Genomic DNA, 24,287 nt, shown 5'->3' with positions numbered 1-24,287 from the left:
TCCTGTATGTACTCTCTTGTTAGCCCCCCAAAAAATATGCATCACTAAAAGTTAGTATCTTTATGAATGTGCACAGTTCCAGTGCATGCAACACAGGAGTTGCCTGATATGTCAGGGAGATTCTGTCCATCCTGTATCATAGTTGGTTTGTTTGCACATGATCTATTGTAGATTTGCCACATAAGGGTCAATATGAATAAAAGAAATCTAATCTTGTTAACTAACAAATTGTTTCATTAAAATAATAAGTAGAGATTTTTGTGTTAATCTCAAAGAGTGTTGCTGCTTGCTTGGTCTTTCTAGCATAGTGCATGCTGTAATACCATTATTCCGTTCATGTGCAACCCTCATTGCACAGTTACATTCAGTACCAGAATTATTTGAGATTGCTCTCTAATTTCGTGCACGGAGGTAATGTACACACTGATCTTGTGCTCTATGGTACAACCATCTTGATGCAGGCAACACTGGCATATTGCTTCTTATTTAAGATGTTGCTAATTTACCCATACACCTGCTGCAAAATAATAAATAAATAAATAAAATAAAATAAAATAAAATAGAATAAAATAAAATTAAATTAGATGTGATTTAAAGAGAAGAGCAAAGAAAATGGAATTGAGAGAGAGAGAGAGAGAGAGAGAGAGAGAGAGAGAGAGAGAGAGAGAGAGAGAGAGAGAGAGAGAGAATATTGCCAGTGGACAGAATGAAGTTTTATAATTTCATTCAGTGTAAATAATGATTTTATGCTTTCAAGATACCAGAAAATTAAATAACAACATATTTGTAAAAGTGGAATAGAAAAGTAAAATAAGAAAACCATCATAATGTTAATCTTGATATGCATAATTGTATTTTCATATCATGACTAGAAGTGTGCATGTGTTATACGATATTTACGAGGATTTTCACTACAGCCCTGCACCAGCCCAACTTTGGAGGCAGCTGGTGCAGGAGAAATGCTTAGTGAGATAGAGATGGAGTACACCGAACTGACCACATGGCTTTCCCACACATCTAAGTGGCTGGACACCCTCCACGATCCAGCCAAGCATGGCAACATCAACTATGAGGTGTGTGTGTCTTGATATCATCAATATAAGACTGTATGCATTGAACTGTGATAGAATGTCTTGTTATCCTGTTTACTCTTACTTGGTATATTTAATAATCATTGACTCAAAGACATTTTGTTCTACAGCCATGTTCAAAAGATATTGGCTTTTCATTCCTTTCTTAATGATGCATATAAATATTTTATAATTTAATTGTTTATAGTGCAATGAATTCTTCCATTTCTTACTATTTCTGTTATACATGTAGAAACTAAACACAGATTCATAAACAAGCAGATATTTTATATAATTCACCATAAAATACATTAGTTCATACTTCAGAAAAAATTGTTGTACCTACATAACTGAATTATCCATACACCACAAATACAGATTTTCTTGGACTGCCATATGTAGGATGTAGGCCTGACAGTTCCTTGCAACTTTCTTTATTGTCTACCTATGTTCTTATGATTTAATGTATGCCTATGATCTACAGAGATTCAAAGCCCTAAAGACAGAAGCAGATGAGAAGAGGTTAATATATGAAAAACTTCATGAACTAGTTGAATCTCAGTCATCTGTCATATCAATCACAACTGACTCCTGGGCTGACATTGTGGCATCCTGGAACAAGGTAAGGCAGTTCCTTTCACTATTTTCAATACATTTACAGTTTAGGAACATAAATGAGAAAAAATGTACTTATTTTATCATTTATCTATTTTCATTTTATTAATTAATTAGTGTATTTTGTTTCTTTGTTTTTTTTGTTTTTTTTGGTGTGTGTATATACCTAGTTGTTTACCTGGCTGTATTGTACAGGGTTTGAGCAAGCCTCGTAGTGCCCTGTCTCCATATCTCCACTTATTTAATTATATGCTGCAACAACGTCATCATTCAATGCATTCCACTTTCCCACCATACTATGTGGAAAACTGTATTTTCCATTATCCTTTACACATTGCCTCTTCCTAATCTTCTTTACATGTCCTCTTGTCCTTCCAGCTTCTTCTGTCACCAGCACCAGGTCTTGCTTGTCTATCTTTTCAAAGCTATTAACTATTTTATACATTGTTATTAGGTCTCCTCTTTCCCTTCTATCTTGTAAGGTTGGTGGTTTCATTTTCTTCAGCCTTTCTTCATATGTTAGGTCCTTTAATTCTGGCATCATCTTTGTAGCTATCCTCTGGACCCATTCTAATCTTATATCCTTTTTCAAGCTCAGCGACCACACTGCTGCTGCATATTCCAACTGTGGACATATCATACTCATAATAATTTTTTCATCGTATCCTTGTCCAAATACTGAAATGCCATCCTAATATTAATCAACATTTTATATGTTGTTCCAAACATTCTACTTATGTGTTTTTTGGGGCTCAGAGTTTCTTTAATAACAACTCCCAGATCTTTTTACTCTCTTGTCTTCATTATTTGTTCCATACAGGTCTTCTCTTACTCTTTCCTAAATCCATTAAGTGGCATTCTTGGCATTGAAGTCTAACTTCCTCTTTTTACTCCACTCATAAATTTTGTCTATATCTTCCTGCAGTAGCAAACAGTCTTCTTGGGTCTTAATTATTCTTAAGAATTTTGTATCATCAGCAAATAATTTAATATAATACTCTATGTCATTTACATACACCTAGAACATAATGAGGGCTAACACTGACCCCTGTGGCACTTGTTACTTTACTCCAGGATGAGTATTGAATATTGGAATTATGTTAGCTCTCATCCATTCTAGTGATACTCTCCTGTCCTTTAATGAGCTTGTAACCATTTCCCAACTTGGCTCTAACAATTGATCTTTACATTCCTTTAGTGCCCAGCCTGACACACTATCCAGTCCCATTGTTTTTCTGACATCCAAATTTTCTAGTAGTCTTCCAATTTTTTGTTTGTGCACTATGGTTTCCTGTAAGCCTCAGCAATGCAATGTCCTATTTGGTCCTGTAAATTCCTCTTGTTTAGTGAAAACAGTCTTGAAACTCATTCATTATTTCACTCAATTCCTCTTCCCTTCTTTAACAATTTTTTCTTTTATTTCCTTATTTTTCATCTTACCATTCTTATATTTATAGAAAAGCTTGTGTTCATCTACGCTTTTCTGCACCACATCTTTCTCAAAGTTTCTTTCTTCCTCTCCTTACTCTAATATATTCATTTCTTGCATCCATATACTGCTGTCTACTTCTTTTATTTCTCTGCTTTTTTTGAGTTTCTTCCAGGCTTTACCTTTTTCCTTCTTAGCTTTTATACATCTGCTATTGTACCAGGCTTGTATACTCTTCTTTACTCTATAGATTGGTACATATTTCCTTACTCTCTCATTAAACATCTGTAGGAATAATTCATATTTCCTCTGAACTGTCTTTCCATTCATAATATTCCTCCATTCTATGCCACCAAAAAATTGTCTTAACTTTTTAAAGTTTGCTCTTGCATAATTTAATCTCTCCTTTTTGTAGTTCTTATACACATCCCTCTTCCTGCATTTCTAATTCTAATGTTACATGGTCACTTCTTCCCATTGGACTGATATTGTATGATAGGAGGGGGCCTCCGGCTTCTTTGTGAATGCTATATATGTCAAGCAATGATGGTTCTTCTTCCCCTGTGTACCGTGTTGATTCTTCTACCCACTGATCTAGTGTATTCACCGGATTTAACTGTAACATCTGCTTGCTCCACCATCCAGCATTTCCATCTCTCTCCATTTTACTCTTTTGGCAGGTGTAGTGTCCTACTAATAGTATTTTTCCATCTCTTCTTATCATATTATCCAAGCACTTAATCACCTCTCCTTGCATTTCCTTATGTTCTTCTGTTCTCCATGTATTTGTCTTAGGTGGGACATACATGACTATGATTCTTGTTTTTTTTATTTCTTCTGTCTTGATTATTACTCCCATTACTTCTGCTATGCCATCTCCATAGTGCACATCCTCCACACATATATTATCATGGAACATTATTAGCACTCCTCCCTCCTATGCCATCTCCATAGTGCACATCCTCCACACATATATTATCATGGAACATTATTAGCACTCCTCCTCCCCCTTTTCTCTTTCTGTCTCTTCCCAAACTTTTATATCCCTCTTCCCTAAAGCTAACATGGACCTCCTCCCTTAGCTTTGTTTCTATTATGCACATTACATCCAGTATTTTCTCCTTCAAATAGTCTCTAACCTCCAACACACTTAACAGCAATCCATCTGTATTTATATATGTCACTCTTAATTTCTTGCCTCATCCATTACCCCCTCTTTTTCCCAGAGATACCACCTCTTCAGTCTCATATCTAGAACCCTCCAGTAGAATTTCTTCTTCTCGATTTCTGTCCTTTTCTCGTTTCTTTTTCATTAGCTTCATTTCTTAGCACTCTCTCCTTTTCTCTCTCTTCCAGGTTCATATCTTTTTTAATCTATATATCATTAAATTCAGTATCTTCAGCCCATTTTCTTTTTCTTGTCATTATCTCCTCCACTGCCACTTGAGATCTCATTTTCTCTTTTAGTGGTCTCTTTCCTCTTTCACTAAACCTTCCCAATCTAAGTACTTCCTCCACTTTTTGTTTCAGTGCCATGTGTGCTGTCCTGAACTAACTTAATAACACTGTTTGCCAACTCTCTCTCTCTCTCTCTCTCTCTCTCTCTCTCTCTCTCTCTCTCTCTCTCTCTCTCTCTCTCTCTCTCTCTCTCTCTCTCTCTCTCTCTCTCTCATGAACTTTTTAGTTTTATTTTTTCTTCAGCCCAAAAATTAGGATACATTTCCTCTTGTCCACTGTATCCCTCACCAATTCTTCCTTCTCCTTAATTACTTATATTACTGTGTGCTTTGTTTTTTCTTCTGTCTGGTTCTTTGCTACCTCTGAGAATTAAAATTTTTCCTCTTCCTGTTCCCTTTTCCAGGCATTTCTTAATTCCTCCAATTTACTGTGTCCTTTGTTTTTTCTTGTATCTGCTTCTTTACTACCTCTGAGAATTTAACTTTTCCTCTTCCTGTTCCCTTTTCCAGGCATTTCTTAATTCCTCCAATTTGATATCACCCATTCCACTTTCAGCTTTGCCTGCCCCATACTGAGTATTCTCTTGTAAGTTTTGTAATGACTTCGTATTCGCTACATGTAGCCATTAATATACCATTTTATTTCTTTAACTCCCCCATCTCCTCTTTCATCACCTGGTTTACCTCTCTTACTTTCTCACATTCTTCTATTCTCTCTTTTAGTTCAGTGTTTTCTTTTATTAATTTGTCTTGTTTTTCCAGGATACTTGAGAGGACTTCCTTCGTGTATCTCATCTCCCTCTCTACGTTCACCAGTCTTCTCACATTACCTTTGTCAATTCCTCGTCAGTGTTTTCTTCTCCCAATCTCGTCAGCTCTATTGGTGTTCCAATAAATCTTGGGTTTTCTAGATATGGCGAATGTTTTGAAAACAAACGTCTGGCAGTGCCACCTACTTCCACTTCTCCCTCTATTCTTTACTCTAAACACCCAAATCTTGCTTATTTTTGAAGGCAGGACAACTTTATTGTCCCATTCTTCCCTGTACATAGAGTCTAGGTCTGCTTCACGATGCTTGTTATTGGAGTGTGTTCCTATGGGAGCTCTTGGCAACACAACTGCTCTCAATGGTGTTCTTGGTGTGTGTGTGTGTGCATGCTGCGTGCATCCACATGTCTGCTTGTATTTGTATTCACACATTTACATGTTTATTTATTTATTCACTCATGTTATATCAGTATTTAATATAATATTATTTATTTTCTTTCCTTCTTTATTCTATTTTGTTTTTGCTTCACTTTTATTTCTTTATTTATTCATTCATTTTTATTTTCCTCTGGTATCAGGTTTCGCAGCAGCTGTCTCATTGGATGTGGCTCTTGGATGCATCACTGCCCGGTGCTCTTGGTCCAATAGGAGAGTGGCTGAGTCGCGCTGAAGCCATGCTGGGCACTGAGGTCAAGCTGTATGGCAAGAATGATGAGGTGGGACCATGCTACTTCCAATGTTACAGTATCTGCTATGTTTTTGTTATATATTCAGTGATGTTTGTTTTTGTTGTTCATTAACTTTGGTTATATTAGAATACATCTTATGATTAGATGCAGGTTTATATTTCCAATTTTGTTGAACTGCATATGAAGTAATGATGGTGAACATATACTCATAAAACCATATAATTTTGTACTTCCCAGATTGCCACTCTTCTAAGTAAAAAGATCGAGGAACACAAAACATTCTTTTCCAAACTGCCGTCCATTATATCAAGCTTTGAGGCTGTGAAGACTTCCAAGGATGCAGCATCCATCCCCAAGCAGCAGCTGGAGGGCATTGAGCAGCGCCTCAATACCATTGCTCCTCGTGCTGCACGGAGGAAGATTAAACTCAAGTACCTGGAACATAGAGTAAGTCTTAACACAATAAAGTTCATAATGATATGGGAAAATCAAGAAACTTAACATTGATACAATGGCAAAACTTTCAAACTTCTTTAATGCAAATGACTCAAGCAGAGCTTTGTCAATTAATGTAGTATATTTGGTTTATAACTTTATCTGCAGGTTTTCTCAGAAATTAATACTGAATAGTCCTCAAATATCATGAACACCTTAAATACTTCCATTATCTTTTATATCATAGTCATTTCTGCCTCATACTTTAAATCTGCACTACACTATGCTGTTTTTTCTCTAGATACTAATATCTTTATGATTTTTCACAGTATTGTTTGGTAGCATTCCTAATCCTTGTGGAAGCAAAACTCAAGACTTGGGCTGTGAAATATGGCAAGGAACATGAAGTACAACAAATCCTCGCAGAGTACAGATCCTTTGTTGGGACACGTAACATATTCCAAGAATTTGATCGAGCCTTCCATGAGATGCAGCAGGTGTCTGAAGCATACAAGAAGGACAGTGAACTTAGTAAGTGACTTTTACTTACACTTCTTTGTTTGCAGAATAAAATATGATTTATAGAAAATTTCAGTGGGTACATACAGTTTACAGTACTTCTTTGAAAGTGATAATCATGCTCGCTTTTTCGCTCTTTCTAATACAGGTAAAGCTGAGAGTGATGGAATTGCTAAGTTCCTACTTGAAATAAATGAACGCTGGAAAAATGTATCAGTGGAGTTGCGATGCATCCAGAGCCTGCTTGAAGAAGTCATTGCTTACTGGAAAAAGTTTTTGGACCTCACAGAGCAGTTTGAGGCTTGGCTGGACCGCTCTTTGGTCAAGGTCAAATTGCCTGAGAAGGAGAAGATGAACTACTTTCAGGTAATGACAAGAAAATGTAAACATTATTATTATTAATCTCACTATTCAATAGTCAGGTACTAACTCAGTTTGATTAGTGAGATTTGACCTGTATTGTATGATTTAAGAGTTTTGAGCTTTCTATCATTTATCTTTTTCTGTTGGACAGGACCTTGGGGAGTGGAAGGAGAAACATGATGAGATGGATGAGACTGGGAATTTCCTGGCAGCCACATGTCGACCAGAGGTGGCTCAAGAAATCCGAGAGAAACTCTTTTTCATCAACAAGAAGTGGGAAGACCTCTTCCAGGTACAGATATTCTTGAGTTTTGCAATATTGGATATACTAGTTTATCAGGATGTTTGGTAATAAAGGAGTGGATGGCATAGCATACAGGGAAGAAATTAGAAATTTCAAAAAGGGAAAAGTTAGATTTCAAATTGTAAATAAAGTAATAACAACTAAGTGTTAGAGGCTAGCTTTCCTCCATGTCTAAAAAAAAATAATCTTTACAAATGTAAAGCATTTTCTTTACCTTGGCAGAACTTTAGTTGGTGGTTTGCATATGGCTAATATAGAAATTGATGTCAGTATATAATGAATATCTGCTTTAGTATGAATGTTATAATTGAAAAATGCTTTTTTCACAATTACTTTGTACTGTAGTGATAAAAACACTAACACACAGGTTTCTTAATAACTGTTTCTTAAATGCTGATAATTTACATTGGCAGACTGTTAAGCTTTGTAGCACTAATTTTTTAAATTCCAGTGGAGATTAAGACTTAGAGTACATTTATTGAAATAGCATGAAATATTTCACAATTGTTATTTCAACTAGGCAATGTTCGGAGTGGAAGCCCAAGACACATGGAAGGTAAGTAAGAGTGTCCATACAAATTATTATTCAGCCAGTGAAAGATGTTCTGTGATGTTAGTTAACACTGTCAAGTTTTTAACTCTATTTTTTTATTGACGTTTTTTGTATGTCGCTCTTCATTTCAAGCATCTGCCAGTCCCACTATTCTGATGTTTTTCCATATATTCTTCATGTTCATATTCTAAGGATCAGTATTCAATCTGCACCTCATTCTCTCATGTACTCATAGATCTCCACCAGATTATTGGCTTCATGCCATGCTTCTATATTTTGACTGAAACCTTAATCAAGGACAGCAGCTGTTTAACTTGGCAATCTATCATTAAAAATAAGTGGGCTCATGAGCACTTGATAAGTCAGAAGGTGTTTTAGTTACTCTGTTTATCCCTAACCTATTCTGTTCATGAGGTTTCAGTACTAGTCTCATCCAATTACTAAGGAGCTCCTTTATTTTGCTTCCTTTAAGGGTCAGACAGATGCATTTCTGCTTCAATGTTTAACAGTACTCACATGTTGTCAGATGTCTGATTTCTGTTTCTCTTATGCACAGAAAGAATGCCATTCATGCTTTCTGCACAGTTTATTTTTGTATCATGTGTCCATACACCAGCTAATTGAGATATTGAGACAACCATAGATCTGCAATGTATAATGTTGCATATGAGACTATAAAATTAGTTAAGTATAGATATGGTGTTAATAATTTATTATCTAATCATATGCTTTTTACTCTTACAATTTGTTATTGTACTAATAATAAAACACTTTCAGTGATATAAAATTATCCTTCTCACTTACTAAAAAGGAAAGAATTCACAAGTTTGTCATATTTTTACAATGTTATATATGTACTAGGAAATTATGAACTACTTGAATGTGAAAACTAATTCTGAGTTCAGTTTATAAAGCTATCAAATTTTCATTAGAATGCAACTCCCTAAGCTTAAACAATAGTATCCTATGAATATCCAGTAACAAAAAAAAAAAAAAAAAAAAAAAAAAATATATATATATATATATATATATATATATATATATATATATATATATATATATATATATATATATATATGAATTAATACTCCATCCTCCTCTTTGTTTTAAACTCTCCTTTTATGTGTGTACATTCTATTGTCTTCAGTCGTATTATGCCCACACTTTTTGTTGTTATTATTTCAGTACGTGCAGCAGTACCTACATCAGGGGCAGATTATCCGGACTAAGAATGACTACCAGTCAGGACAGGACCGTCTGGAGCTGTGGCTTGAGAACACAGCACTGCTTCTTAATGCCACAAATGCCTGTACTGTTGAGGCCATTAGGGAGTATGGAGAAAAACTGAAGGTGAGAGAAAAACATAATTGTCTATGTAAAACATATAATTTTGCCTCTAACAATCATTAGCAATTGCTGATAGATAGCAATATATAAATTCTCTCTCTCAGAAATCAACTTTTAGTAGCAATCTTGTATTTTTTCATTCTCAGCAGCTTATGTATGTTACTTGTATGTAATATTTGTTAAATTGAAATCACTGTTCTAGTACATATATGAATACTTCAGAAACTGAACAGTGAAATAGAGGACATGGAGCTACTGTTCAAGACCATTTCCAAGGCCTTCCAGTCCCTTGTGCAGGACCTCACCCCAGATGAGATAGAGAGGATGATGTGGTCTCTCAAGCAGGAGAAAGAAGAACTGGTGCGCCTCAGAGCTCTCATTCCACAAAAAATGTACCTCAACACTCAGGTATGTGGAGCTTGAATCTTTTTTCACACACACACACACATATATATACACTCGACCCTCGAAACAACGGACCTCCCATCAACGGATTTTGGAAACTACGGACAAATTCTGGAGTCGGGTTTAATCTACGGATGAATATTAAAATGCGCGCGATTGTGCGTTCCCGGCAAATTATTGTCCGGTAGGTGGTGGGTCGGTTGCGTCATCAGCTGTTGGCTGCCATGTTTTATTTTCAGTCCGTGTGTTTTCAACCAACAGCGAACATTGTCCAGTGCTTACCACAGCTTTTTTATGCATTTGTACCCTTCCCACGAGTGCTTAACCTATCCAAAATGCCTCATAAACCTAATAAACCAGTGAAGTGTAATCGAAAGGCTCTTCCAGTGGCTGCTAAGCTTGAACTAATACGAAAATTAGAAAAAGGAACAAGTGTTGCGAAGCTGTGTGAGGAGTATGGGGTGGCCTAACAGACTGTTTCAGACATCAAGAAAGCCAAGCCTAACTCGGGAAGTTTGGCGAGAAATGCACAAAATAGCCTCTATTTACATACTGATTACAATTGGAAATTCAAGAAACGAGTGAGTACAAATGGTGTTCTACCCACAAGCAACTCTTTCTCTTTGCAATGCAAAAAACCAGATGTCCCTAGATGCTATGGTTACCAAAATATCACAGGTTGAATGAGGTGGTATAATTGGTGTACGTGGCCTTGCGTCCGATTGGCGCCATCGGCCTTGGCTATAGCAATAGCAATTGTATCCTCTCTCTCTCTCTCTCTCTGGTGATGGTGGTAGAATGTCCTCCCCCTCGGTGGTTGAACCTCCTATATCCGTATCAGAGCCAAGAACATCGCTATCTTCACTTTCTATTATTGTAGAAACTGTTAATTCCAATGTCCTTTCGATACCACTCTCATTCAAAAGTTGTCTCCCCACAACATGACGAGAGACCAGAGGTGTAGAAGTAAGGCGCGCGGGAGAGGGGACGGAATCGGACACCGTGGAATCACTTTCGCTCTCACCATCCATCGTGGAAGTTGGTGACACACTGACCTAGAGCACATGTTTACTCCTGATGAGTGTTGCCAACTCACAAGCAAAGAAAACGGGAAGAAAATAGCCAAAACATAGTCCAAAATGCCCAAACGCCGATCGACGTGCCCCGAGTCTTGCGTGATGAACGTCTATCAACGTTCCTGAGTAGGAGGGGTTAGTATTTATTAAACTGACCATGCTCATTTCATCTATTTCAGGTTATTTGTTGTACTTAATGCTTTGTAATACTGCTTGAATGATTTCTTTATGATTACACAGTATTTTACGTACATTTTATACAGTTTTTTTTACGTACTTTTGCAATGAACAGACTTTTGCAATTTACGGACAGGGTCGTGCACGCATTTGTCCGTTGTTTCAAGGGTCGAGTGTATATATATATATATATATATATATATATATATATAATTATATATATATGTGGCTCATCTCATCTCTGCTTTATTTTTTGGTATTCCATTAAGATTTCACTTTATGCATTACAAAACAATCCTTTCATGGGGGCAAGGCTTGTGAAATGCTAATAGAAATGTTGTTTTGTGAACATATATGCATGTATAAGACAGTAACACAGGTCCAGCGGGAGATTCAAATGGGGCCCAAATCATGCAATCACGAGTCAAAGTCATGCTCGGCGAAATATGGTATATTTTACCGATTTGTGTATACGCGAGATTTGTGTTCGGCGAATTCGTGTTCGGCGAGGTTTGATTGTGGTGCACAATGTTGGGCAGTGGAGTAAGAAAGTGTTACAGATGACTATGGTTAATACAATGGACCAGTGGGTAGAAGAGTCAACAAGATACAGGGGGGAAGAGGAACCATCGTTACTTGAACTAGTCTTCACAAAAAAACCGGAGTCCCCTCCAATCATACAATACCTTAGTCCAATGGGGAAAAGTGATCATGTGACATTAGAGATGCAAATGCAGGAGGAAGATGAGATAGGATACAGAGAGGACTATACAGGAGAGAGATTAAATTATGCAGGAGCAGATTTTGAAAAACTAAGGAGTTATTTTGCTGATATTGAGTGGAGTAATATTATGTGCAGGAAGACTGTACAAGAGAAATATAACATATTCTTACAGGAATACAATGAAGGAGTAAAAAAGTTTGTTCCTGTTTATAGAGTTCAGAAAAAATACATACACGGTACAATGCTAGATGCTTACAAGCAAAAAAGGCAAAGGATAAAGCGTGGAAGAAACTTTTAAAGCAGGGAAATTACTATAATAGTTGGCAGTACAAAAATACTAGAAATGAATATATTAGAGTAAGGAGAGAGGAAGAAAGAACGTTTGAGAAGGATATAGTGGATGAAAGCAAGGATGAATCAAGACTTTTCTGCAAGTTTATAAATGGCAAAACAAAGAATAAGGAAACAATTGAAAAAATAATTAAAGAAGGAAAGACATACCAAACAGAGAAAAAAAATGTGTGAAATAATGAATGAGAGCTTCAAAACAGTATTCACTGAAGAAGATGACTTCACAGAACCTAATAGGACATTGAATTGTCTAGGATTACAGAAAATTGCAGTTCATAAAGGGGATATTGGAAGATTACTGGACAAGTTGGAAGTCAGGAAAGCAATGGGGCCAGATGGTGTATCAGGCTGGGTATCAAAAGAATGTAAAGAGCAATTACTGGAGCCAATTTGGGAAATAATTAAAAGTTCAATAAATGAAGGGAAAGTTCCACTAGAGTGGAAGAGAGCCAACATAATACTGATACTTAAAGGAGGAAAGGCAACTGAACCACTAAACTACAGACCAGTGTCACTTACACAAATGTCGTAGGGAAGTTATGTGAAATAATTATCAAAGAAAAATGGGTTAAATTTCTAGAAGAGGAACAAGTCATATTGAACAGACAATTTGGGTTCAGGACAGGGCAGTCATGTGTATCAAACTTATTAAGCTTCTACTCCAGGGTTATTGCAGGACTTGAAAGCAGAGATGGATGAGTAGACACAGTATACCTGGACATTAAAAAGGCATTTGATAAAGTCTCTCACGGAAGACTTCTTTGGAAATTAGAGAACATAGGAGGATTGTGTGGAACCTTGCTCGAATGGACAAGAGATTATTTGAAGGATAGAGAAATGAGAACTGTGATCAGAGATACATATTCATCTTGGAGTAAAGTAACTAGCAGGGTGCCACAAGGATCAGTGTTAGCCCCTGATTATGTTTCAAGTTTATGTAAATGACATTCACATTGGGGTAAACAGCTACAATATATGAATTTATTTGCTGATGATGCAAAATTGCTAAAAGTTATCAAAACCAGAGAGGACTGTATACTGCTATAGGAAGACTTAAATAAGATCTATGAATGGAGCAAGAAGTGGAAATTGGAGTTTAATGCCAAGAAATGTCACAGAATAGAACTAGGAAAGAGTAAGAGAAGACCAGTATGGAACTATCTGATGGGAGACGAGCAAATAACGAAGACTAAAGAGGAAAAAAGATCTTGGAGTGATCATACAAGAAAATCTGAGCCCTGATAAACACATAAATAAGATATTTGGACTATCATATAGGATGTTGACTAATATAAGAGTGGCATTTCATTACATAGATAAAGATATGATGAAAAAAATCATCAGAAGCATGATACGCCCAAGGCTAGAATATGCAGCAGTGGTATGGTCTCCGAGTTCTAAAAAAGATATAAGAAAACTGGAAAGGATACAGAAGATTGCTACAAAGATAGTGCCGGAATTAAAGGACCTCACATATGAAGAACGACTGAAGGAAATGGAACTGCCAACCTTACAAGATAGAAGAAAATGCGGGGACCTAATAACAATGTATAAGATAGTAAATTATATTGAAAAGATAGACAAAGAAGACCTGGTGCTGTCGGCGGAAGAGGATGGAAGGACAAGAGGACATGAAAAGAAGATCAGGATGAGGCAGTGTGTGAAGGATTTTGGTAAATACAGTTTCCACACAGAATGGTGGAAAAATAAATTGCATTGGATAATGGAATTGTTGCAGCACATAGTTTGCATAACTTTAAAGAAAAATTAGATAAATGAAGATATGGAGACAGGACACTCTGAGCCCCGCTCGAACCTTGTATAATACAACTAGGTAAATACAACTAGGTAAATACACACACACACACACACACACACACGACAAACCTGATATGTTACTATTCGAGGGTGATAGATGTAATACAGGAAAGAGATGGTTGGGCTGATGGAATATATCTGGATTTAAAAAAGGACTTTGATAAGGTACCACACCGGAGACTGATCTGGAAACTTGAAATGGTAGGAGGAGTGCATGGCAGTTTACTAAAATGGATGGAAGACTTTTTGGTAGGAAGAGAAATGAGAACAATAATTAAGGACAGACCATCAGAATGGGGCTTGGTGGAGAGTGGAGTTCCACAGGGATCAGTGTTGGCACCAGTAATGTTCGCGGTCTACATAAATGACATGGTGGATGGGGTGTCCAGTTATGTGAGCCTATTTGCAGACGATGCAAAATTGTTAAGAAAAGTGAGATGTGACAAAGATTGCGAACTACTCCAGGAAGACTTGGACAGAATATGGAAATGGAGCTGTACATGGCAAATGAAGTTCAACACGACAAAATGCAAGAAAATAGAGTTTGGCAAGAGTGAAAGAAGAATCAGGAGTATGTACAAGATAGGAAATGAAGACATAAAACCAGTCATGAAGAAAAAGACCTTGGGGTGACAATTACCAATGACCTATCGCCAGAGAGACATATAAACAAAATAATTGGAGAAGTATTGAACTTATTGAGGAACATAAGAGTGGCGTTCGATATTTAGATGAAGAAATGATGAAGAAAATAATTACTGCAATGATAAGACCGAGGCTTGAATATGCAACAATACAGTGGGCTCGAACTTAAAGAAACACATAAGGAAACTAGAGAAAGTACAGAGGGCTGCAACAAAATGGTGCCTGACTTAAGAGATTTGACTTATGAAGACAGACTGAAAAGAATGCAACTTCCGACCCTGGAAAACAGAAGAGAAAGGGGAGACCTGATAGCAATATACAGAGTGATGATTGGCATGGAAAAATGGATAGGGAAGATCTGTGTATGTGGAATGAAAGAATGTCGAGAGGGCATGGGAAAAACTAAAATGGCCACTTATAGGAGAGATGTGAAAAATATAGCTTCCTCATAGAAGGGTGGAAGCATGGAATAGTTTAGACGTGGAAGTGGTCAACGCAAGGAATATTCATGATTTTAAGAAAAAGCTGGACATTAATAGATATGGAGACGGGACAACACGAGCATAGCTCTTTTCCCGTATGTTACAATTAGGTAAATACAATTAGGTAAATACACACACTAACACTCCACACGCTAAGCAATGTGCTTGAGTGAGAATCGTTATTGGTATTGAGGGGCAACCAGAGTGAGTGAACGAGTGTACAGAGTGAACGTAGCCTGGTGGCGTGTACATAAGAGTGATCGGAGGTGTGAGAACCTCCACACTCCAAACGACAGAGCGGGAACCACACAAAGGCCAGCCATAGCAGCCGCCAACGCATCCCACCACACACATGTAGCTACCAGGCCTGGCCCCCAGTGACCACACACCCACATGCTCCCAGGAAGAGTAAAAAAAATGGATAGACTGGTAAGAAATAAATTACCAAATTCAAAATATGTTGATGAGGCCCAGGGAGCAAAGCCGAAAGTGGCCAGTCAAAGCATGAGTCCATCTTCAACAGGGCAACAATGCAAGGTAGATTGGTAATGTTGGAGAAGAGATTTGAGGAGTTGGTGAAGGAATTAAAAGTTCAGAGGAGTGAGGAGGAGCAGGATAGAGAATTCAAGGCTTTGAAGGAAAGAGTTAAGAGACTGGAGGAAAATGAAAACGATTGGTGGATGAGAATGCACACTTGAGAGTGGAGGTTGAAAAATACAAGAGACGGTTGGAGGAGAAAATGGAGAGAGTAGTAAAGGAGAAAGATGACTTTAAGGAAATGATTAGTGAGCAGAATGAAAGGTTTGAAAGGGAATGGGAACTGAAGAAAACACAATGGACTGAGTCGAGGGAAGCAGAGATGGTTGGATTACAAGAAATAATTAAAGATCAGTTGAAGGAAGACAAAAAAGAAAGGTCCAAGGAACTGGTTAATGTTATGAAGAATAAGGAAACATTGATAAGAGAAATAGCAGAAAAGAAGAAGAGTGTGTTAATATTTGGGATGAAAGAACAAAATATAACATATAAGCCTAAGAGAATTAAGGAAGAATTAAAACGGTAAGAGATCTGTTCAAAAATCTAAATGATGATGAAAAAAAAGACCTACAAGAAGAAGTGGAAGAGATCCATAGACTGGGTCCGTATAAGGAGGGAGTGAGCAGACCGATTAAAGTAGTACTGAAGTCACAACAATCTGGAGGATATCCTATATAGAACATCAAAGTTAAGAGAGATAGAAGGTTGTAAAGAGGTGTTTGTGAGAAAGAATAGAAATGAGGAAGACAGGAGAAGATATAAAGAATTGTTGGAAGAGGCGAGAAGGAAAAATGATGAGCAGTCTGAGGAGGAAAGAGAAAAGTTTTTTTGGAGAGTTATAGGAGAGAGAGTCAGAAAGTGGTATGTAGAAAGAAGGAATGCGGAGAAACCCCTAGAGGGAACAGTGGGTGGACCGTAATGTATACTAATATAGATGGGATACTGTCAAGTAGATTGGAATTGCAAGACTATATGATGGTGGAGAAGCCTGATATAGTGTGTTTGACTGAGACAAAATTGCATGAAAAACAAAGGTAAATTTGGATAATAAATATAATATATGGAGAAAGGATAGAGAGTAAAGGTGGAGGAGGAGTTATGATTATGACGAAGAAATAAATAAATGTGGATAAGGTTTGGTATGGGAAGAACAATGCAGAAGTGATAAGCATAAGGATAAAAAGTGATGGAAAAGAATTAATAATCATGGTGACCTATGTACCTCCTAAAACAAATTCTTGGACATTAAGGAATACGACAATATGATCAAGGATACTTTACAGAGTTTGGAAAGTGTATTATCTGGAAAAAGAAAGGTGATACTAGTAGGAGATTTTAATTGTAAGGAGGTGGATTGGGAAAATCTAGTAAGTGGTGTTGGAGAGGAAGCATGGGAGAGAGATTTCTTAATCTAATGATGGAAAATATGATGGAACAGAGGGTAAAGGAAAATACTAGATATAGAGGAGATGATGAACCGGCTAGACTGGATTTGGTGTTAACAAGAGAAGTGTACCTATGTGGAGATATACAATGCAAATGTCCTTTGGGAAAGAGTGATCATGTGGTTATGGAAATGCAGATAGCAACAACACAGCGAAGGAAGGATGAGACATACAGGAGTGGTAGATTGAATTATAGAAAGATGGACACAGAAAGTTTGAAAAATTATTTCAGAAAATTAGATTGGGAGGAGATGTTACAAATCAGAGAAGTGCAAAAAAATATGAGATTTTTATGAAATATTATAAAGAAGGAGTTATGAAATTTGTACCAAAGTATAAACCGAGAGAGGAAGGAAGAAAGGATTGGTTTAATGCAACTTGTGTTAAGGCTAAGGAAAAGAGAGATGTGGCTTGGAAAAGATGGAAAAGAGCAGGAATATACTAAATAAGGAGAATTATAGAGTGGCGAGAAATGAGTATGTGAGGGTAAGGAGGAGGAAGAAAGAAAATTTGAAAAAGATATTGTAGACAAGAGTAAGGAACATCCAAAATTGTTTTACAGGTTCATAAATGGTAAACTTAAAAGAGAGAGTCCATTGAAAGATTAAAAGGAGAGCAAGGGATAGTAGATGACCCTAAGAATATAGCGGAATTGCTAAATAATAGGTTTCAGCAAGTATTTACTGAAGAAACAATGTTTGTAAAGCCTCAGAATGTACAAGGAAATGTGCACATGGATGACATTAAGATACCTAAAAGGGAGTTATATGGAATGTTGGAGGAACTTAAAGATGATAAAGCGATGGGACCAGATAAAGTTTCAGGAAAATTATTGAAGGAGTGTAGAGAAGAACTGATTGATCCATTATATGATATTATAAGGTGTTCATTAGAAACAGGGGAAGTACCAGTAGAGTGGAAAAGAGCTGAAGTGGTGCCCATTTATAAGGGAGGCAGTAAGGAAGAGCCTCTTAACTATAGACCCGTGTCTCTAACAACTGTGGTCGGTAAGATTTGTGAGAGGGTGATAAAGAAATATTGGATACGGTTCCTGGATGATCATAAGTTATTATCGGATCATCAGTTTGGCTTTAGGAAAGGGAGGTCATGTGTAACAAATCTACTGAGCTTTTATTCAAGAGTGGTTGACAAAATACAAGAGAGAGAGGGATGGATGGACTGTGTATATTTGGATTTAAAGAAAGCTTTTGACAAGGTACCTCACATGAGACTGCTATGGAAATTAGAGATTTATGGAGGACTGAAAGGAAAAGTGTTAAAGTGGATGGAAAACTACTTGAGATGGAGGGAGATGAGAATGGTAATAAGGGATGCAAAGTCGGACTGGTTGGTGGTGGAGAGTGGAGTCCCACAAGGCTCAGTGCTGGCACCAATACTTTTCCTTGTATATATTAATGACATGCCAGAGGGAGTAAACAGTTATATTAATTTGTTTGCGGATGATGCGAAGTTGTGTAGGTGTGTGAAGAGTGAAGAAGATTGTGAAATTTTACAGGCAGATCTGGATAAGATTTGGGAGTGGAGCAAGAGGTGGGAAATGGAATTTAATCTGAGCAAAAGTCATGTGATGGAGATGGGGAAGAGTGGAAGACGGCCAAGAGGGTGGAAAACTGTGATAGTGACCGAAAAATGTTTTACAAATTCATAGATGGAAAACTAAATAAAAGGGAGGCAATAGAAAAGGTAAAAAACGGGGAAGAAGTATATGAAGATGCTGGAGAGATAGCTGAAATTTTGAACGACAACTTTTGCAAAGTGTTTACAAAGGAGGAGCACTTTATGGGAGGAAGGCCTATGGAAATAAAGCAAATGCAGGACATCATGGTTACTAAGGAAGACGTAAGGAAAATTATAAGCAATCTGGATATTAATAAATCAATGGGGCCTGATGGCATATCTGGGAGGTTGCTAAAAGAATGTAAGGATCAATTGTTGAACCCCATATTTGATATTGTGGATACCTCCATACGAACAGGATTAGTCCCGAAAGAGTGGAAAAGAGCTGACATTGTGCCTATATATAAGAATGATAGTAAAATGGAACCACTAAATTATAGACCAGTATCGTTGACTAGTATATTGTGCAAGGTATGTGAAGAAGTAATTAAAGCTAAGTGGAGTGAGTATCTAGAAAGTGAAAACATTCTGAGTGAAAGGCAGTTTGGTTTCAGAAAAGGAAGATCGTGTGTATCCAATTTATCATGTTTTTATTCAAGAGTGACTGACATACTGCAACATAGAGAGGGATGGGTGGATGCTATCTACCTGGACTTGAGAAAGGCCTTTGATAAAGTACCACACAATAGACTGATGTGGAAACTAAAGACGACTGGAGGAATAAATGATAAACTAGCAAAATGGATGGAAAATTACTTAATGGGAAGAGAAATGAGAACAGTGGTGAGAGGAAAGAAGTCCGAGTGAAAGAAGGTAACCAGTGGAGTTCCACAAGGGTCAGTGCTGGGTCCCATCATGTTTTTGATTTATGTTAATGATATGCCAGTAGGAATTGACAGTTATATGAACATGTTTGGACGATACTAAAATTATGAGGAGAGTAAAGAATGTGGAAGATTGTAACAAGTTACAGGAAGATCTTGATCAAATATATGAGTGGAGTAAAGAGTGGCAGATGGAATTTAATATAGACAAGACCCATGTTATGAAAATGGGAAGAAGTAGATACAGACCAAACTGGGATTACAGACTGGGTGATGAGAAAATTAAAGAGACCAATGTGGAGAAAGACTTAGGAGTAACTGTGCAAAACACTTTGTCACCGGAAAAACACATTAACAAGATTTTTGGGAAAACATACGACATGCTTCAAAATATTGGCCTTACATTCCACTACCTAGATGAAGGAATGATGAAGAAGATATTATGTACCTTAATAAGACCCCAGCTAGAATATGCAGCATGTGTCTGGTCACCGCATATGAAGAAAAATGTGAGGAAGGTGGAAAGGGTACAAAGGCTGGCAACAAGGATGGTACCAGGACTCAGGGAGTTAGACTATAAGGAAAGACTGAGGAAGCTGGGGCTGACCACATTAGAAGAGAGAAGAACAAGAGGAGACATGATAACTATGTATAAATTGGTGAACAAGATTGACATACTGGATAGAGAGTTGATAAAGGTGACCACAAGTAATTATCTCCGAGGACATGGAAAAAAGCTAATAAAGGACATCTGTCTAAATGACATGAGAAAATACAGTTTCCCGCATCATAGCATTGATAAGTGGAATAAACTGAGCAGTCATGTCGTTGACGCAGTGTGTGTCAATCAGATGAAAGAGAGATATGACAGGAATGGACAAGGAGACAGGACACAGAGAGCTTAGCTCGGGCCCTGTAATACACAAATAGGTAAATACAAATAGGTAAATACACACACACACATACACACACACATCTCTCCTAAAAGGAAATTGAACATGAATGTCCCTTGGGGAAAAGCAACCATGATGTTCTAAGTTTTGAGCTGGATACAGAATTAAGCACAGAAAAGAGTGTGGAGCACAGGGAGGAAAAATTAAATTATATCAGGGCAAATTATAACCATATAAGAGAGTTCTTTAATGAAATTGACTGGTCTGTGATATACCAGGAAAGGGATATGCTATTGAAATACGATAAATTTATGGATTTATATAACTCTGCTGTGAAGAAGTTTGTGCCATATCACAGAAAGATGACTTTAAATAATAAACAGTGGTTTAATAGAAATTGTGAAGAAGCAAAAATAAACAAAGAAAAGGCATGGAAGAAACTTAAGAAAAACAGTGAAGTATTATCAAGAGAAGTCTACAAAACAGCAAGGAATAGATATGTTGAAGTAAGGAGAACAGCACAAAAGGAATACAAACAGAGATTGGTGAAAAACTGTGATAGTGACCCTGAAATGTTTTACAAATTTATAAATGGAAAACTAAATAAAAGGGAGGCAATAGAAAAAGTAAAAGATGGGGAAGAAGTATATGAGGATGCTAGAAATATAGCTGACATATTGAATGACAACTTTTGCAAAGTGTTTACAAAGGAGGAGCATTTTACAGGAGGAAGACCTACGGAAATAAAGCAAATGCAGGACATCATGGTTACTAAAGAAGATATAAGGAAAATTATAAGTAACTTGGATATTAATAAATCAATTGGGCCTGATGGCATATCTGGGAAGTTGCTGAAAGAATCTAAGGATCAATTGTCGAACCCCATATTTAATATTGTGGAAACCTCCATACGAACAGGAATAGTCCCGAAAGAGTGGAAAAGAGCTGACATTGTGCCGATATATATATATATATATATATATATATATATATATATATATATATATATATATATATATATATATATACACACACTCGACCCTTGAAACAACGGACCTGCCATCAACGGATTTCGGAAACTACGGACAAATTATGGAGTCCAGTTTAATGTATGGACGAATATTAAAATGCGCCCGATTGTGCGTTCTCAGCAAATTATTGTCCGGTAGGTGGCGGGTCAGTCGCATCATCAGCTGTTTGCCGATATGTTTTATCTTCAGTCTGTGCGTTTTCAACCAACAGCGAACATTGTTCAGTGCTTACCACGGCTTTTTTTATGCATTTGTACCCTTCCCACGAGTGCTTAACCTATCCATGTCATCTCTTTCAGGTTATTTATTGTACTTAATGCTTTGTAATACTGCTTGAAGGATTTTTTAATGATTACACTGTATTTTATGTACATTTTATACAGTTTTTTACGTACTTTTGCAAAGAACGGACTTTTGCAATCTATGGACAGGGTCGTGCATGCATTTGTCCGTTGTTTTGAGGGTCGTGTATATATATATATATATATATATATATATATATATATATATATATATATATATATATATATATATATATATATATATATATATATATATATATATATATATATATATATATATATATATATATATATATATATATATATATATATATATATATATATATATATATATATACCTCAAAACAACGGATAAATGCGTGTGCACCCTGTCCGTGATTGCAAAAGTCCGTTCTTGCAAAAGTAAAAAGCTGTATAAATGTACGAAAATACTGTGTAATCATTAAGAAATCATATATATATATATATATATATATATATATATATATATATATATATATATATATATATATATATATATATATACATATATATATTGTGAGGGGCACCGTCTTAATCTCCTTTAATTTATTATTTCATTATGTGCCTATTATATGGCGGCCACCCAGTGCGAGCCCCTCGCTGTTCTGCTGAGCAGATAACCCACCTCCCTCTTCTCGCTTCTCGTTGTAAGTGGGAGTCGAGTCAGTACCAAGGTAGTCTTCAGCTGAGGTGGACACGGATGCTCGTGGTTCTGGCACATGGTAGAACTACATGTTGCTGGGCTTCTCTAGGTGCTCACTTGTTATCGGTCTGGGAGTTGTGCCCTCCTGTTTGAGTAGCTGGCTTGTTACTTGTAGACCGTGGCTGTAGAACAGCGGCTTGTTGTTCTAGGAGAAGCGTAGTTGGTTTGGCTACACTTCTTGGGTGTTGCGTCTGTCCACTTGTGGTGGCGGCGCGGAGAGACGCGTTAGGGTCTCGTCATGACTGTTGTAGGTGGCCGTGGTCACCAGTCGGGTTTGGTGGGCGACTGTGTGCCCCCATCATCTGTTGTGTAGTATCAGTAGTATACTGTTTATAGTTTCGGCCAGTCTTCAGCTGAGGTAACACGTACGCTCTGGGCACAAGATAGAGATACGTGTGCTGGACTGTGTGTTAGAGGTACTCAAGTAGTCATTGGTCTGGGAGTTGTGCCCTCCTGTTTGAGTAGCTGGCTTGCTACTGGGTAGACCGTGACTGTTAGAGCAATGGGCTTGTTGCTCTAGGAGAAGCGTAGTTGGTTTGGCTGCACTTCTGTTTTGCGTCCGTCCTGTCTTGTAGCGACAACGCATGGGAGAGACGCAGCATTGTCTCGTCCTGTTTGTCGTTGTGGTGGCCGTGGTCACCAGTGTGTTTTGGTGGGTGGCTGTGTGCCCCCATCATTTTTAGTATAGCCCCAGTGGTATACTATATTGTAGTGTTGTAGCCACGCACACTAGTGAAAGCTGAGAAGCTTCATGCTGTCGGCCAGGTGTGCTTAGTTCTCGTTCGTCAGACTTGTCTGTGACGAGTATCTGGACTCCTTGTATGGCTGTTGTCACCCATAGGTGGTGTCTGGGCTTGTGTGTACAACACCGGATGTGCTGTACACATCATATGTTGTAGTAGTCGTAGCCTAGGGAAGTCAGTCTGACAGGTGTTAGGAAGTACTTGTCGTAGTAATAGATAGTATAGTAATATATACATTGCGCGTGTTGTCCCAGTCTGTGATTCATCACCGTCTGTGGGCAAGGCGTGTGGAGAGGCATTAATACCTCATAGAGAAGTGGGTGGAATTGTCCTTGTGGGCGGTTTCTCTAGGGGGTATTAAGGCCTCGCCCTGTTACACATAACATCTACCATTTATAAATTCTACTTGGTTGGGTACAGGAGGAGAAGGAGTTGCTAAGGAGTGTTATGCCAGCAATAGCATCTTGTCTAGGGATCAAGGCACACAGAAACTTCTAGTTAAGCCGGGCTTGCTAATGCATTTAATTAAGACATTTCACCATCACCACAACCCACATAAACCCATCACCACACGGCACATATACAATATCTACAATTGTGTGAGCTCGACACGTAAAACATATCCTACATAATCCTGGAACAATACTTAAGTATTACCTGGAGCCACGGAGAAGGAAGTGTGGACGAGGCAACTGCCAAAGCGAATCTGACTTGTCCCAGGGCTCCAGCTAACACGTATCCTAGGGACACGTCACCGACCGATACGTCAGCCAATTCCATGGTTCGTGACCCTTCATTCGAAGACATTAATATCGAACCAATGTATATAACAATGAGCTTAAATCTAATAATTACAATGAGCTTAAATAATAATTACAATGAGCTTAAATCTAATAATTACCCATATCAATGTATACAAGTTA

General features: G+C 37.4%; 1 protein-coding gene across 1 annotated transcript in view; it reads left to right on the top strand.

Annotated features, from left to right (window-relative positions):
* LOC123520114 (nesprin-1-like) overlaps positions 1 to 24,287 on the top strand; it is a 346,042-nt gene that overhangs the window by 55,000 nt on the left and 266,755 nt on the right. The window contains 9 exon segments of the mRNA XM_045282036.1: positions 918 to 1,073; positions 1,555 to 1,692; positions 5,918 to 6,055; positions 6,266 to 6,475; positions 6,793 to 6,994; positions 7,131 to 7,348; positions 7,497 to 7,637; positions 9,388 to 9,552; positions 9,772 to 9,957. Coding sequence (XP_045137971.1) covers positions 918 to 1,073; positions 1,555 to 1,692; positions 5,918 to 6,055; positions 6,266 to 6,475; positions 6,793 to 6,994; positions 7,131 to 7,348; positions 7,497 to 7,637; positions 9,388 to 9,552; positions 9,772 to 9,957 — 1,554 coding nt within the window.

Source organism: Portunus trituberculatus, chromosome 46 (assembly GCF_017591435.1).
Source record: "Portunus trituberculatus isolate SZX2019 chromosome 46, ASM1759143v1, whole genome shotgun sequence".
Classification (NCBI taxonomy): domain Eukaryota; kingdom Metazoa; phylum Arthropoda; class Malacostraca; order Decapoda; family Portunidae; genus Portunus; species Portunus trituberculatus.
This window is presented reverse-complemented; position numbering and strand designations above follow the sequence as displayed.